This window comes from Centruroides vittatus, unplaced genomic scaffold (assembly GCF_030686945.1).
Source record: "Centruroides vittatus isolate TY-2023 unplaced genomic scaffold, ASM3068694v2 contig_388, whole genome shotgun sequence".
In the NCBI taxonomy this organism is placed as follows: domain Eukaryota; kingdom Metazoa; phylum Arthropoda; class Arachnida; order Scorpiones; family Buthidae; genus Centruroides; species Centruroides vittatus.
Genome location: NW_027122204.1, coordinates 1,396,431 through 1,415,145, shown reverse-complemented (window position 1 = coordinate 1,415,145; position 18,715 = coordinate 1,396,431). Strand labels below are relative to the sequence as shown.

The window sequence follows — 18,715 nt, the reverse complement described above, 5'->3', positions numbered from 1 at the left end:
AAACGGAAAAAGATCCTCTTAATGTTCACAGGGTGGAAAATAAAGAACGAAAAACCTCTTACCGCGTGACCTCAATCGTAAATAAAACAGACAAAATTTCAACATTACGATAGATAAAATTAAAAATAATTTTAACAACATCTGTAACATTTTAATAAATTTTAATATATTTTAACTTATCAATTTTGAACTAATTTTTTTTCCACGATCGATTAAATACAATTCACCCTGGTGGCAAATTCCACAGTTACAGCGTGGAGAAAAGAAGGGTTAGAGATGGATCTCGATAATAAAGTGTTTAAATTTTGTCCCAGAAAAATTATTAAAGTGGAATACAAAGGTATTTTAGATAATTTACTTACTAATTTTTCGAGGCTGGTTTTACTACTGTTAAGAACGATAAATTTTATCTATTTTTGAACTCTGGAGAAGTAATATAGGTACAATTAACCAACTATCACTTCGACGCCATCTTTGAAATAAGGCGCACGTGTATTTGTGAAGTATGTTACTAATTTATCATCAGTATTGCTGCAGTACGGACACATAATTGATTTAGTGTTTTCATCTGTTGTTACGGTTCTCAACGATTACTCTAAATATAACGTACGCATTTTAATTCGTGTAAACAGATGTATTGATGGTTGCGCTGTTATCGTGTTGCTATCAAACATGGCGTCGAAATGATGGTAAAAGGATTAAAATTTTCAACTCAACTTATTGATTTGAATTTTAATGTTTTTAAGTACAGTAATTTTATGATCAGTATGGTAAATGCTGAATATTAACATCCTGCACACACAATATAATTAAATTTGCTATACTATAAACAATAATTCAAATGAAAATTGGGGTCAAATTCTACCTAGGTAGCCCCGATGGCTGCGCTTCTGACTGTTCGTGCTCCCGATGGACCTACTGGAGGGGAGCCGCCGAGTGCTTAACGTCATTAGTTATTGATTCACGGTAGTTCTTGACAAAATAAAAAAAAGAAGGAAACGTCTACTAAAAATATAGTTAAACTAACTGAAGCGCTGCCATTGGGGCTATCTAGGTAGAATTTAATCGAAATTTGTATCATACAAAATACATTTATACAGGGGTGAATTCTCTGGGCTTGCTTAGCATGCGCCACATGGTTAAGAGATAGTTTTGACTGTTAATATACTTTTTGTGAGGAAAAATATGCCAATATTAATCTATTGTAATGTGAAAACACCCTTTTCATTTGTGTTTGCTTTTATATTGGCAGCTATCGGCTAGTAGTTTTAAGTCAGTGCCATGCTTGCGGGAACTCGATCGCTTGCTTGTGTGGAGGTTTGCCACGGCAAACAAGTGCATGCACATGATGTCATTCGAAGCATTTAACAAGGGCAGATTCTATCGAAAGCTTGCAGTACCCAGTCATCATACATGTAATGTGTAAGGAGCAGATCTACGTAGAGATTAATAGGGCTTAAACCCTGGGCCCCAGTGTCGAGGGCCCACAAAATTTGAATTATTACCATAAATTTTTAATACCTTTTTATTATATACTTCATGTGTAGATATAATGGGCTTTATAATAGTCTATACTTTTTTATTCACACTGAATAATGTTTCTGCCTATTGTTTAGTGCTAGAGATAGGCCTATTATTCTTATTATAACTTTCAGCATGCCTAAAAATTTTGGTCATAATACGTCCCTAGATTTATATTTGGATGCAATATGTTATGTATTTGTAATAAATATAATAATAATAATAATAATTTAATTTAAATAGTTTTGTTTTATCAGAATATTAAAAACAATTTTTTTTTTCAAAGGAACAAATATTCCAGAGCCTCGCAGTGGTCATCGTATTGTTGCCGACAATGCAAATGTTTATTCTTTTGGAGGATATAATCCTGATGTTGAGAATGCTGATGAAAACTATGAAAATGGTTTATTTAAAGAGGTAAATTTACTGTTTATTTTGTTGATGCCATGAAAATAGCAAATGATACAGCTTGATATATTTCTAGCATTGTTTCAGTCGTAATTGTTTGATTTTGACGTAAAAGACATTTAGCCAAGAGAAAAATATATATTAAATATCAATTTGTACAAGAAAAACTGGATGAAAGTATTATAATTAAAAAAAATTTTACCAGAAATTCAGCCAAGAAACAAATTTTAATAAAAAAACAAACATTTTCTACCATTTTTATTGATCAATAAAGAAAAATATATAGCTTTTGTCTAGTAATATTCTATAAGTTAATATCTTTAATTGTAATTTATACATAAGCTTGATGAAGTAGTGATATTTCAAATTCTTTACAAATATGTCAAAATTTACATATTAATTTTTAATAAAAGCAATGGTGATGTTGCAGTCAATTTATTGAGACTTTTTGGTGGTGTCCAATAAAACCAATGAATTCCGCTAGTCCGTTGTGTGTTTTTGTGTCACCTATGGACTGGCCACGTACAGTTTTCTGGGTTTTCTTTACTTTAGTAACACCTAAACGCGACAGCTTTACATAAGTCTTTCCAAGATTTATCCTCCTTGGCAGATCACTCAGCTGTCGCATTGCTGTAACCAAATAAACCAAACCAAGTTTAATAATTTTTCTAGAAAACACAATATTCACAATGACATCCACGTGATAAATACTTAACTATCACCAAACTGGACACTCTGCACCCTCCCAATTTCGTCTCCCTTTATTAAGTTAGTTATAATGAAAATTGATTTTATTTTAATAAATGTTTATAAAATTTAACATTTGCTTTATGGTATTGTTAATTGTGTGAAATTTTATTTCACTTTCTGGAGAAAAATGATTTGCATTTGGTGTCTACACAAAGCATTTCTAGAACCAGAATAAAAAAAAAGAAAATGTATTTAAACAATGTAATAACTGTTATTCAGTTATATATAAAAATTTAAGTACAAAATACTAATGCATACTACTAAATGTTAACATATCTTAAGAATATAGACTAACAGTAATCCTCTAATTTGGTATGAGCAATGACATGAGTCTAAGGTGATAGGAATCAGTTGTATAAACATAGGCCAGACACTTTGGCCGTGATGAATTTTGAACAAGTATGGTGTACTTGTTCAAAACTGAACAAGTACACTATACGGTGTACTTTTGAACAAGTTGATGGTGGTTTGCTCATCCTGGTTGTATTAAAAGTTAACAAATCTGATGTATATTTAGTGATGGATGGGCAATATATAAGCACTGTTGCTGGATCTGGCAAGAAATTGCCAGATTTTGATAATATTTCAAACCAGTTGGTAATTTTTTTGATCTGGTAGTTTTTCTATATTATTATAAATTTATTCAAAATTTGTTTGAATTTTTCCTAAAAACAAGCTGTAGTCAGCATAAGCAAACTAGACAAGTACAATTGTTAGAAGCCTGGATCCAAAAGGAGCCCATTAAACAGTTTGTAAACTTTTATATCTGAATATTTGAATTTAAATAGTGAATAAAGTGGATATTCTCTAAACAAATAAGCTTTTGGGCCTTCATTTATTATCAACGCTTGTAGAGTGTGTATAGAAGCCAGTATGGATATCCAGTTTTATTATAGAATTCAATATCATAACATCTCTAAAAAATATTTTTATAATTTTGATGATACTTGGCTGTTTCTGATTTCTGTTATCTTCACATACAATTTAAAGTATTAGTGCTGTGCATTAATGGTTATTGGACCAATTGGCGCATTATTTTAAACACTGATAGCCCTCCATTATTGCATAAGGTATTGCCACTTTATGACATGTATACATATAAGCAGTATTACTATATGATAGATAAACTTTATTAAACAATCATATTTAACATGAAATATATGTTAGACCTCTACAATTGCACAATTTGCTAAAAAAAACTGAACATACTATGTACAATATCATGCAGAACTTAATGTATATTAATAAAGACAAATAAAGACTAGATTTTTACAAAATAAAATCATTAAAAAAAATTACACACATGGAACCATTTATTAAATGATGTGATAATGAAAGATTGAAAAATTATCGACAAACAAACGTATTCAAATTCCTTCTGGGCTCTGCGTCAGGTTTCTAACCGTTCCAAGATAGATATTCGATTAACGAATGCCGTTTAAATAAGAGTACAATTGTAAAATAACGAATTCCATTTAAATAACAATTCGATTTACAAAAAACTTTGTCACGCATGCGCAATTATTCGGCTTGTCCGGATACAACGAGTGACTAGAGCGTGCTATGAATCAACTCGTTAAAAATTATTGACAAAATAATTGAAAACGTTTGTTTTGTTGATAATTTTTCGATCTTTCGTTATTACACCATAAATGGTTTTGTGTGCATAATTTTTTGAAGTAATTTTGGTATGGTGAGTAGTTATTTAATAAAATCATAAATTGATTATTTGAAAAATTGCTGGATGTTGTAAATTATATAACATATTTTGTTCTTTAAATTAGAAATTGGGTGAAATTGTTTTAACTTGTTTAAATTAAAAAGTAAGTTATAAATAATTAAAATGTAAATTTATCTTTTGCTATTGATTTTTAGTTGTGGAGATTTAACATTGCTTCTAAAGAATGGACAAATTTAAGAACTAAAGGACAGACACCTCAGCTTGTTGCATCTCATTCAGGTGATATGAAATAAGGACTATACATCAAATAAACTTTTTCAATAAATTAAATGAACATAAAATTTATCTTCATTGAAATAATTAAAATGTAGATTAATTTTATAAAGTTAATTTTGCTTGATAAATTAGAATAAATATATAATATTAACCTATGTTTAATCTTAAATATTCATTAATTGATCTAAATATTTATTATTTAAAATCTGTAGATTTAAAAAAATTTCATTTCTTAATACAAATTTATTTAATCAATCAATTCTTTATTTGACATAAAAGTTAAATCTTCCTAGCCGGGAAGATAGAAAAAAATTGTGTATAACATAATGAGATATTCAATAAAATAGTAATAACACAGTTTAAATAAACAAGCTGTATAATCAAAGTTATTAAAAAATGGCTTTAACAAAATGCAAATATTTATATACAGTAAAACCTGTATAAACTGGGTTGCACGGTACTGAATATTTTATATAATTTGGCAGGTTTCCTTTTTGAACAGGTTTTTTAACACAGAATCACTGCATTTTGAAGAATTCTTCTCATTTAAGCAGGTTTCTGTTTTGTTAAGGTTTCATTTTGAACAGAGTTTATTGAATTTGTAACAATTGTTTGTAAGAAGACAGCCCACACCAAAAAATTTCTTCTGTAAATATTGAAAGTTTTTCAAGTTAGAAAGAAATGTATAATTGATATTAGTTCTTGACAAGTCTCACAAGTAGCTGGAAATAAAGAAATTAAATTTGTGTTTTAAAAGCAAATTAGCTTATTCAGTTTAGTTTGAAGCATTATAGATGTAATTTTGTAATATAACATAAAAGTGGAATAAATAATTAGCATTGTAGATTGGTTGAGTTTGTATTGAAACATCAATTTTCATTTGTCTTGCTGTGTACAATACTGCATCCTCCACGAATTAAAAAGATGCACTTCAGACAAGATTAAATCCAGATATCACAATTGAAGACAAACTTTCAACCATTAGATATCTCCTTAATTGGCTTTTTGAATTATCTTTTGGAGGTCTTCAAATTAGAGAGAACCAGAGACTGGAACTATATTCATAAAAAGTTTTTGTTAGTATTGATAAGAATAACTTTTAAGGAAATCTGTCTACCTCCAACTTAATAGTGTAACAGGAACTTAAGATCATAAATGCAATGATGAAATACTTTAAGAGGTACCATACAAATAAGACCAATGATTGTTGATTCTGTTGTGCTTGACAGCTGTTTTTTTGCACTCATAGTCATGGCATAAGGGAGACTATCTAGAGAAATACTAAATTATTATCCAATTGCCATTATCATTCTAAGAAATGATTGAGAGAAAACTATGCAAGAGTGTAATGAGCCTTTGGCCCAAAATACTTGAAAGGAAGATGATGATGATGATGATGATAAATTATGAAAAATAATACAATTGAGAAACAGAAAAAATTAAATAGTTGAAATTTGAATTTCTGAATATATTAAAATTTCAAAATTATATTATTTACATTTTATGAATATTTTAAAAATTTAGCTGTGAATCATTCTAAACGTTGAATTTTGAATTGAATCCAAGATCTATTTGGAGAGCTAATGTTGGACTAAATTAGTCCATAAACATATTTCTTCCTGAAAGAATAAATATTTTACTCACCTTAACCTAGCAGTTGTTTTTAGACATTTAAATATTGTGCCAAGTTTTACACAATTCTGTAATTATTTATACTCTTTCTAAATACTTGCCAAAATTTTGGTCAAATATTGTGTTTAGGATCATAGATTCTATAACAAAAAATCTGCTTGATTTGTTAGGTTTTGAATATAATTTTGACTCAGAAAGAAATATAAATGAACTGAAGTTCATGTTTTTTGATATATATTCAAATTAAAGATTAATTTACAAAAAAGTTTAAATAATTTTTTATTAAAAACAAAGAAATAATATCTACAATAACTTGAAACATAAGGAAAATCATAAAAAAATATTTTAAAAAAATTTTTGCACTATATGCAAATGGAAAAGCATATTATGTTAGAGTCCTGCAAACTCGATTTAATGTTGACTAAAGAGGTGACAAATTACCAAAAACAATACTATCACGAATAGCGATGATACTAATCTAAATAGCAGAAATTTCATAAAAGTATTATATGTACAAATATGTGTACATATTAATTATATACCGATAGTGACTATTTCTGTTTCTAGTAAAATTTTAATTCAAGAAACTATTGACTATTCAGTGGTTACTTTCGAGTTAGTTATATTTGCATGGTGGCGTTTTAGAGTGGCAAAGGATTATATTCTTTGTTAACATGTGGAAATGATGCTATTAACAGTGTCACCAATGAATAATGATTACTTATTTGGTCCTAGTTTTATATTATAGAGATAAAAATTAGATTATGTGTACTTTTTTTTGGGACAACACAATGAGTATTACAGAATCTTAAGTTATTGAGAGTTGAGTTTTCGGAATTATAGTAATGGCAATAATTGTGTTTGTAATTAAATAAATATTTGTAATGGTTTAGTAAATGAAAATGTTTAGGAGCTCCTTTATAAATTAATTTGAATAAATCAGATTTTAACTAATTTGTAATTGTGTGCACATTATTTTTATATTCATTTTCATTTGTCATATTTAATTTTGTAAAAAAAAGAAAAAAAAATATCTAGACAATAGAAATAAACAGGAGTCATCTCAGATTTGAGAAGAAACTACCTTAAAATTAACCGATTAACTTAAATGATAAATTTGAATATATACATTTTTCATTACTAAAATATATAAAATTTTTTTCAGCTATTTTATTGCATCATTATTTATTGGTATTTGGAGGAACTGGTGTTCCCTTCGGACTCAAAAATGGCAATACTCTGCAGTTTTATGATATTCCAAATAATTGTTGGAAAAAAGTTGCCACTTCTGGTTGTCGTCCTCCAAAGTTATATGGACAGGTAAATATTAGTTTCTCAAAATTTAGAAAAGTGTTATTTCAATAAATATGCTCAATGACAAAAAAGTTATGCGTAAAGAATGAATCTATATTAATGTAAACATAATGACAATGGTAATAAATGATTACAATATCAGCAAAGGGACAAATTTCTTGTGGAACAACAATACAACAGCATTTGTCAAACTCTATCAGATGTGTATAATGTATAGGCTGTGCTACACCAAAATTTTGATGTTATGCTTGATACCAAGATTGCTTCGATATGTTAATAATCAAAAAATTTCAATCAATTCAAAAAATGTGCCAATAACTGATATTTTGAACAAAAAGTAATGTTTACAATATCAATATTGATATTCTTGATAAATTCCAAAACTGATAAAATACCAATTTTTATTGGTAGTGTTAAATATCAGTATTTGTTGTCAACAATAATTCTGCATCTATCCACTTAATTTTCCAGCTGTCAGAAAATTGCACTTTAACACTCGCGTTGCACTAGAGTGTTAAAAATTCTGGAAGAGGTGGTTGCAGTTTTCATAATTAGTACTGTGCCAGGATATTAAACTGAAATTAATATACATTTACAATATTGAAATCCTAAACATTTAGTAGTATTGATTTGATGTTCACACAGCACTACTGATGTCTTTGACTATGTTGTATATATACATGTCTGGCATTCAAAACCCTCCACTCAACAGATACACTTTTATAGGTTACTGGAGTAAGTAGAGATTTTGGGCACTCTGATGTTATTACTTAGAATGCAATCAGACCACAACTGTAAGTAATTGCAGTTGTGATCTAAGACAGCTATGCACTGAGTTTGCACTAATAAGACAAGTGTATCTGCACGCATAATTTTTTTGTGAATGAATGTAGTATCATAATTATTTTTATAGTATGTTTAAGTGGTAATGTGTATAAATATATCATAATATAATGTTCATACATATACAATATAAAAATAATTTTTATCTTATGTCAATTTTTAGTACTAAAATTTGATTTTCAAGTTTATATTCAATAATATGAAAACAAACTTTATTTTAAAATGTAAATAGTTTTATTGAAATTCTTAAATTAAAAATAACACATTTGTGATGGTGCAGTAGTTCCTTAATTGAAGTAATATCTCACAATAAACTTAAACCTGTTCTTGTTAAACTTAAACTTGTTCCAGACTATTGCTGGAGCCAGAGTTTTCAAAATGGAAACACCCCATAGTCAACTTCTGTTGGAACAATAATGCCTCAATAATTAATATATGCAATAGTAAAAAATTTACAAATATTGTAAAACTTGAAAAAAAAGTTATTGAAATTTTTAAAAGAGAAGTGACAAAGCTTCTTTAGAATTTTTACAATATAGTAAAATTCTTCTATAATGATATTTAGCAGAACAAGAATGGTGAGAGTTTTTTCCCCCTTCCTCATTTAACATTGTTTGACTAAAGGTATGTTTATTTTATAAAGTTAGACAATATGAGAACAGGAAAACATTTATAACTTATTATTAGCTCTTCCAGTATACGATTTAAGTGATTTTTACTGCATATTTCAACAGTACATGCTAGACATCAAAATCTAAAATCAGTCAGAACCTGAATTTCTTTAGGAAAAAGTGAACGAAGCAAAACTAAAAACAGTGAAACTAAACTAAACTAATTTTGAAATATAATTTCTTAATGAGAATGCTGTTTGTAATTATTTTAATAAGTGAAATTTTCAATGGTAAGATGTTCCTATGTAATTTCTGGGGAATTTTCTTACATTTATCATGTTAAATAAAATATTTAAGTTCTCCATAGCATAATTAAAGTAAAAGCATAATAAAGAAATTATATAACCATGTCTTAGGGTTGCAAATTACACTAATTCTACAAATAAAATAGGCTTTCTTACAATTACTTCTACCTAGTACAGGTTCAAAAAGATTAAAACATACAGGTTTACTATAAATTATAGTGAACCTGTATGTTATAATTTCTTGAAAAAAAGAAATGATAAATTTGAGCCAAAAGTACTAAACTGGTTTCATCTGTCATGTAGTATTAAAAAAGTTTGCTCAAAAGTCAACAATTTTTGCTTTGTTTAGCTGAAATGATGATTAATTTTAAGTGCTAAACACAAAATTTAGACCCTAAAACACTAAAAACATAGTAAATCTGACAATCTCTCATCTGTAATGATGCCTACTGGCTGCAGGTAACATTTGTATAGAATCGCCACATTTTGATTTTGAAAACAAGCAATTATGGGGAATTACTCGATCTTTAGAGTATTCCCAGTGCAGGAACAAAACAAAAAGAAACCTCAAAGAAATAAATCACACACTCTATGACTCCAATGCAAGGAACTTAAAGTTTATTTTAGTCCTTCCAATCACTACTCTGTCCCTTCGCTATAATAGACACTAAAACAAAAGAAACAACACACACAAAAAAACAATCTCGTGACTCTGTCGTCTACACATCCTCTCTCCATTCTTTCTTCCGAAAAAAGTCCCTCTTCTTCTGTTGAGCATGCGCAATCTCCCTCTCTCTCTCTCTCTCTTTTTTTTTTTCTTTCGAAAATGTGGCCCATCCTTTCTTTACCCTGCAGCCCACCCAAGGATCACGCAATAGAACACGTGATCTTTGGACCACAAATCTCCTTTCCTCCCATTAACTTTTACAACAGGAAGCTTTTACGCTATGAGTGCCTGTCCCTCCTTTACACCGTGAACCACCCAAGGGGTTGGTTACAAACCGGTTAGACAACAGAACACGTGGTCTTCAGACCACACAATAAATTAAAATTTAATTTATTCCATTATCATCATTGTAGAGACAGGAAAATACAGTACTTTTGTTAGGAGTAGAGTAGAAAAAGTCAGCTAAACAGAGATTTATCCACAGTACAGAATATCATTCAATTGGGAAAAGTTTTACACTAAGCTAATACAATCTGCATGGGAAACTATAGTATGTAATCGATTAAAATACCTTAATTTTATAGGAATTATCACATCCACAAACTTCATAATTACTAGCCAATTAACAACTTTATTTTATTCAGATGCATTTTGAAAATTACAATATTGCTGTCCTCACTGGGTTTCCCTCTATACAAGCTAAACAAGGCACAAACACTCTTTCGATACACTCCCCAATTTTTCAATATTTCAACCATTTTGATTACTTTCATATTAAAATCATTTTGTTAACAATACTTTATTATACACAGTCCTTGTCATTATTGCTTTCATTCACTATCTTTCACATTATTTGCCAACACTCCAACAACCCTATAGTTCGTATCTTTAGGAGGATTTTGTCATTATATTAATAATCGTATACTGAGATTTGACTGTACTTTCAATAGGATTATAAAATAAATTTATTTGTAATTAATTAATAATTTAAACTACAGTAGAGCATCGATTATCCAAATATCGAGCAACCGAAACGTCAATTAACTGAAAGCTTTTCAGTCGGCAAGTTTAAATTTTCGCTAGTGTTGTGGTGCTGCAATCTTTGGCTATGTCTTGGGCTGCTCCAATATTTTTGTTGGTGTGCATGTTTTAACTGGCAGCACTGGTGCGACCATGAGAAGATACTTAAGGACGTTCCAGGATTTGAACGAACTTCAACATGGGATAGGTTAATATATTTTTTTGTACATAATTGGTTATCCTAAAAATAGATTTTTCCGAACAACCCTAGTCCGCAATTGATTTGAATAATCAATGCTCTACTGTAATAAAAGTATTTTCATTCATTCATTGAAATGTTTTAACATTTAATAGATTTTTATAAAATGTTATACTTTAATGAATTTTGTTTTAATTTCAGGCTTTAGCATTACAAGATGATCTGTTATATGTGGTTGGTGGTACATCAGGATTAGATTATTTCTTAGATGTTCATTTTCTAAATTTAAAAACGAAACAATGGGAAAAACTTCCTGCAAAAGAACATCCTTTTGGAAGGTAGTATGACAATAGAATCAGAATAGATATACACATTAAGTATATGCATGGAAAAGGTATTGAAAAGTGATGATGCAATGATTTCCTGATGTCTTTTTTAACAGATAAATAATTTAATGTTTCATAGTCGTTTTCATTTGCATATAATGACTACAAAACACTTATTCACCCTTTGTGTGTATTATATTTCAAAATTTAACAGATAGACTAATGACTGTTCAATAATAAGACATTACTTTTTGTGAAATCCAGTGAACAAGTTTCAGTTTGTTTTATCTGTATATTTTATATGCTATAATGTTATAAATAGTAGTTCATAAAGATTATTATGGAAATGCATTTTAAACTCTGTTTTTTAGTTTGTCTTCAGTCCTGATTCCTTCTGAACAAAAATGCAATGAAAGCTTACACTGTTAAAACATTAAAATCATACACCTCAATTTCTTGTTTTTTTTTTTTTTTTTACTTATACTGCTCTTGCAATTACCTAATCCTTTTAGATCTTATCTATTTTTAACTCTATTAAAGTTTATTGCTTTTTTATTTGATATGGAAGAGAGAAATGAAGTACATACATTAAAATATGGTTGTTTAATAGAAAAGATTTACAGTGAGAAAACATCAAGAACGTTAAAGATTATAAGAGCATATTTGAGAAATAAAATATAACAAATCAGCAAAAGCCATACTTTGCAATAACCAGAATGTAAAACTTAAAAAATAAAGTAGAAGCTATAAATAAAGGAAGAGGTAATTATAAACAGAAATTAAAAACAGGGCAATAAAAGTGGTAAACTCTAATAAATGATTAGATAACAGAAGAGATTTCTGTGGAGAGAATTGGGAATAACCCAAGCAGTGCAAGTGAAGTATGAGTGAAAGAAGAATATTTTTAAAGATAAAAGGTTTAAGTGCAAGCTTTTTTTAAAAAATGAATTTTGATATAGACGAAAATAGGACTGGAAAACAAAGTCTGAAATGCGTTTCCAAAATAATGTTTATAAACTACTGTTGATATATATTCTATAAAATACGATAAAATAAATTAAAATTTCTTGACTGGATTCTTCAGAATTATGGCATATTATTATTGAACAGTTTGAACAGTAATAATTATTTCTAGAAATAATTTTAAATATTAAGACACCAGTGAAAAGAATTAGTGAATGAAGATTGAAATATAATTTTCTGTTTGAGATTAATTGTTCATTAACAATACTGCACTTTTCTTAACATTTTTCATATTGTTAATTAACTAGTGTAAAATACTTTCACAAATTATTATACAAAGATGATAATAGAAAAGAAAGTAGCTGTAATTTTATATAGAATAATAATCATGATGTATTTATTTAATTCATATATGTATACACAGTGTTTCAAAATTATATGTCAGAAATGTAAAGGCAGGTAGAGGGGACCTAAATAAGCAGATTTTGTATAGGAATATGGGTGTGGAAATGCCTTGTTGAAGTGCTATCACCTAAGGCAGTATTAACAACAGGTAAGTAAAACGACAATTAAAGACAAAGGAAAGCAACAATTTATTTATCACGCAGTTTACAATAGCTGCTTGAAAGAGCAAACACCAACAGTAATATAAGATTCACAGTGGCAGTGCATGGATTGGCATACATTAGTAAAAACATCAGGCATGTCACACACATTTCCAGCAGCAACAGACGTTCAGGCAAACAGATCTTATATAATTAAATGCATATGTGCAAGCACTATCTAATAATCAACCAAAGAAAAGCCTTAATAATCAGACTATAAATTTGCTATTATTAATGATTAGATATTAAGTAATGGTAGATGTTAGGCACCATCTCTTATCTAAATTAATAATTATAATTTTTAATAATTTATTAAATAATTTCTTTCAGATGGTTCTAAATGATTTTATAAATTATTAAAAATTATAATTATTAATTTAGATAAGATATGGTGCATAATGTCTACCTCTAATACAAATTATTTAATATTTAATTATTGATGATAACAAATTTATAACCCAATTAATTAAGGCTTTTGTTTGGTTGAGTGTTTGGCTTCAGGAAGTTTATTATATACTACCTAATAATTTAGAACTAAAAATAAAATAAGAAATTAAGCATAAAATAAAATGTATTTAACACTAAGGTCTAAATTTATTGTTATAAAATTTAATTTAATCAGTTCTGCAATGATCATTGATCCTATTCTAACATAATTCAAAAAGAGTCTTAAGTTGTTAAGTTTCAATATTAATTTTGTCTCTCAGATATCGTCATGAAATTGCCCTTTACAAGAATAAAATCTATGTATTTGGCGGAGGAACTGCAATAGATTCATTAGAATTGACTCAAGTAAGTTAAAATAACTCATAGTAATGCAAATATAGTTTTTAAACAAATTCTTTAAATAGATAATGAGAAATTTTTCATATTTAAAAATTCTTGATGCAACACAATAATTTAAAATTTTATTAAATTCTAAAGTAAAGCAAAAATCAGGAAATTATTAAATTTAAATTGTAGAAGAATTTAAGTACAGTGTAAATATTTTTTGTATGTAAAATTTTACATTAATTCAATGCATTTTAAAACAGTTATTTGAATAGTAAGAACTAAATTTTTAAAGAATAAAATTTATTAAATGCATTTTTGTTCATGAAATTTTGAGTTTGAAATAGACCATAGAACTATTTAGTTTAATATATTTTGGCAAAAATAATTCAGAATTTTTAAAAATCTGTTAATTTTGCACAGCATTAATTAATTAAATTGTTTTATTCAGATGGAAAATCATATATTATTAATTGATTAACTCAAGCTATTTAAAATTTGGATGATTGTGTACATTTAATAATTTAAACTAATAGAAATAATCAAAGCGTTCATTAAGATAGTGTGATGTTGTGTATGAATGGTAATTATTGTTTTCTCATATTGAAACATGGTTTCAGGATTTTATAAGTCATTTTTTTAAAGCAGATACACAATATGCAAACAGGAACAAATTGTAAGATTGCATTATCCTGAGACATTGGTTGTGTTAAATATAAAAATAAATGAAAGAAAAATATTCGAAATTTAATAGTTTTTATTATATAGTTCCTCTTATTTGTAAATAACTGTAGAAAGAGTGTATAACTGTACCAAGATGCATATTTTCTTTTTGTTTCGCACTTTCAGTAGAATATTTCATATTTTTTATATACAATTTTAGCACAAAGTATTTTTAGGTAAGATCGGGGAATCTAGAATAGGTCTATAATTTTTTCAAATCACAGCCCAATTACAATAGTCTCTAAAGATGTATTTAAGTTTTCATGAAAAAAAATACTTAAATGAATTGATCTTTTTGCCAAAACTAGTTTATATTTTTCATAACTGTAGTTCTTTTTTATTATAATAACGTTGAAAATTACCATTGATTATTATTTTATGTTTTTAATTGCAGATACCTACTTTTGATTTAAATACTCACAAATGGGAACTGGTACAAACAACAGGAAATACAAGATCTCCTCATGGTAAAGTAATACTTGAAAATTATATAATCTAGTTATTAACTCTTCTGAACTATGAATTTTATCTGCTTACTTCATTATTTAAATATGAACAATTAATTTTAATTTTAACTTTAATGATTACAAATTTAAATTTAACAAAATTAATTTGTTTTAAAAGTTATGTTTTTAATTGGACTTATTACTTTGAGTAATCTTTAACACTTAGAACTGAAATGCTTTTGAATCTTGTTAGCTCATATTTGTAATTGATGCATTACTAAATATCCAAACTATAATAATTAATTTTTTTAAAATTTAAACTAGTTGTTATTCCAACAAGAGTACTACACTAAAAAATGTAAATTCACATTTGTATCTTACAGAAGAAATATATAAAATTTTCTTACAGATTATGCATAAAGGTGATAAAATTCCTATTTAATTTCCAGTTGTTGAATAAATTGCTTGTACTCGGATTGTATTTAACTGTCTCTTGACAATTAAGTTTACAGAGCAAAAAAGTCAGTCTGCCAAGTTATAATTTACTATATAGCTCTTAAAATTGTCATGCCTTGTAAGATTTAAATTTAAAATGGTAATAATTGCAACATTATTAAAGTTAGAAAACATATAAATTATAATGACATTAGTAATATTGCCTTTTAACTCAATTAATATTGCAATATTTATGCTATCACATACAATTGTTCTGTAGGGCTTATGACACTGACATAATTTTCTAGGAACTTATTAATCAGTAATATACATTATCATTATTAATAGATGCCCAAAATGCATTTTGGGCTCTGGATCCCCTCTTCAGTTAAATATTATTTGGTGATTTAACCTTAAAGTATATTTCTTAAACACTGACTATACCAAACTAGATATTTTTTTAAGTAAACTAAGATAATTGAAAATTTTTTATTCAGTCTGTTAACATCTTATTACTTCTTCTGTTGATCCAAAATTATTCTCACAATATTTTCTATATTACATGAAGTATTCCTTTAAATATCTTACGAAAATAGGTATGAACCAACAAATGAAAATAATTGTAATGCATAAAGTAAATGTATAATTTTAAAATTTTATAGATATTCCATGTGAACGAAAATGTCATGGTTGTGTTCAGTTAGATAAAGGTAAATATTTTTGTTTTATATTCTGGAAGACAAAATGTAAATAAGTAATGTCATGTTTTTAATTTTCATTTCAGATGTTTATGTATTTGGTGGTTTTACCGGAAGAGAGATATTATCAGATATTTGGAAAATGGATCTGGAAATTAGACAATGGACACGATATCGGTACGAATTACCGGAAACTTTAATTTTCACTCTGTTGCTGCCGCTCCCGTAAGTATTTTATATTCAACTTTCTGATTTTCAAATTTTACGAAAGTTGTGAAAGTGAAGCACGTTTTTTGTTTACAGAATGGACAAGTTTTCATTTTTGGAGGAATAAGAAGTATGTTCCACAAAATGAGAACAAATGATATGTACACCTTATGGATAAATATTCCTACACTCAAGGAAATCTGTTGGCAAGCTGTTCTTTATTACATTCCTTACTTATCAAAATTACCAGTTGAACAGTTATTGTCCATAGGAATTCCTAACACATTTATCAGCAGGTTGACCTTACACTGTTAATTTAATTTGTCCTACACTTGTAATATATACATGTAAATATTTATGTATTTAAATGGTTAAAAATAAAGTAAAATGTCTCAATAATTATGTCAAATAATTATCTCATGCAAGAGGAAAGCTAAAACTGTCTTGAGTTTTTCTTAAAAAATTTTAAAATTACTTACATTAATAAATTTAAAAACATATCTGTAAATATAAACTAACAGAATGAAAGTTAATTATTACACATGTAGAAGGAACATCAAATTAAAAAGTGTAGTGTGTTCACGCTTTTGGGACTCGACAGTGGTCTGATTGGCAAGAGCTTTCGTCTCAAAGAAAGTCAACTCTGTCAAAATCCTGATCAGATCATTATTGGATCCCAAAGGTATGAAATACATCAAATATGTACACACTTTCATTTTTTAATTTAGTATTTTTTCTAACGGTTAGGTCTTGAAAGCTGAAATTTGGTACATGGTATGTCAAAGGACATATATTAAGCAATAAAAATCACAAATAAATTAATAAACTAGAAATAAAAAGACGTGAAAATAGCAATAAAAACTTTACATATCTTATTAAAAATTTTTAATTATCAAGATAGAAAAGTCTGCTACTTCGACCAATAACCCTTGAAAATATCCAGCAACGAGTTGCTTAACTTTCCCGGCAACATTTAAAACTGCATGTGTGGTGTCACTCGTTATGATATTTTATTAAAAAAACTTTTTACTGTTTTAATTATTATAAAATGGCAAAAAGCTTAATTTTGAGAGTAGGGATGGGTTTAAAAAAAAATAATTGGTAAATGCTAATAACGAGTAAAATCTTTATTAAGTCCGACCCTCTCGAAATTGATACACGACCCCACAATCTCCCACCCATTCGACCTTTAACTACCAAAATTTAATAGCGTCAATGCCCATAATACACAAACCTTCCTGCAAAATTTCAGAAATTTTCGACGAAAAGCACAGGAGTTACTAAGCTTCAAAGAGAACGAACAAAATCGGTCCTCCCACACACAAACATTTATACATACAGGAATCCCTAGATTTTTTTTGCATTTCTTGATATTTCAAGATGTCCTAAGTCCAAAAATGCTACTGGTGAGCGAAAATCATCAAAGATTTTATTAATTTAATATTTTTCTTCCATGTCTATTCACATTACATAACAAACCATTGTGTGTAATGAGTCATTTAGAAAATTTTTATGTTCCATTAAATTTTCTTAGCTATTTAAGGTAAAATATGTAAAGATCAATTTCGTAACATTAATTCACTTCAGATATTAGCTTTTAGTAATAACTAGCATTATTACGTCAAACGTTTTAACAAGATAAACAAATTCCTCTTATATAAGTACGGAAATTGAACACGAAGTTCATTAATATTTTAGCTCGCTTTCTAAGATCTATAAGGACTAATTAGTCTCATTATAAAGGTATAAGTAACGTATGACATGGAGATTGCGTAAATACAAACGTATCTACAATGCGAATAGACATTCTTTCGGACATCCTACTTTTATTTGGGTTCCAAACAACCTATTAAATCCGAAATTGTGATTTAAAAAGTTTATTAAAGTAGAAAATAATGAAAAACGGACAACATGAAGAAATTCGGTTACGATATTAATGTTTTCATGATTAAGTAACACCAAAGAATAAATTAATAAAGGATAGAAGAACATAAAATTCAGCAACAAGGACTAAGAAATTATTGATGATTTGTTGTCATTGTGAGAATTTACAAAAACGCGGGAAGAAACTCATTCCAGAGCATTTCGTAGATAAAAAAATTATTTATACGTTTACAGAAGAAAGAGCGGTGAGTACAAATCCAAATACATAAAACAATTAAATTATTCACTGTCACTATGAGTGACAAATGCCCAGCGTACAAATTAACGTCCATTACGTCTGCCATTAAAGTATGTGGCTTTGATATAATTGAAACGTGTCCTTGCACCACGAATCATCGAGAATTACAACGAAAGAACTTGCCAATTGCTT

At 27.9% G+C, this 18,715-nt stretch overlaps 1 protein-coding gene across 1 annotated transcript; it reads left to right on the top strand.

The window, feature by feature from the left end:
• Window positions 1-242: 242 nt before the first annotated feature.
• slim (scruin like at the midline) lies at window positions 243-16,800 on the top strand. The gene is given in 11 exon segments (XM_067270908.1): window positions 243-340; window positions 1,808-1,938; window positions 4,555-4,639; window positions 7,434-7,588; window positions 11,429-11,565; window positions 13,829-13,913; window positions 15,010-15,082; window positions 16,159-16,206; window positions 16,281-16,391; window positions 16,394-16,419; window positions 16,498-16,800. Coding segments are annotated over 11 exon segments (1,134 nt in total). The 5' UTR covers window positions 243-276; the 3' UTR covers window positions 16,717-16,800.
• The last annotated feature ends 1,915 nt before the right edge of the window (window positions 16,801-18,715 follow it).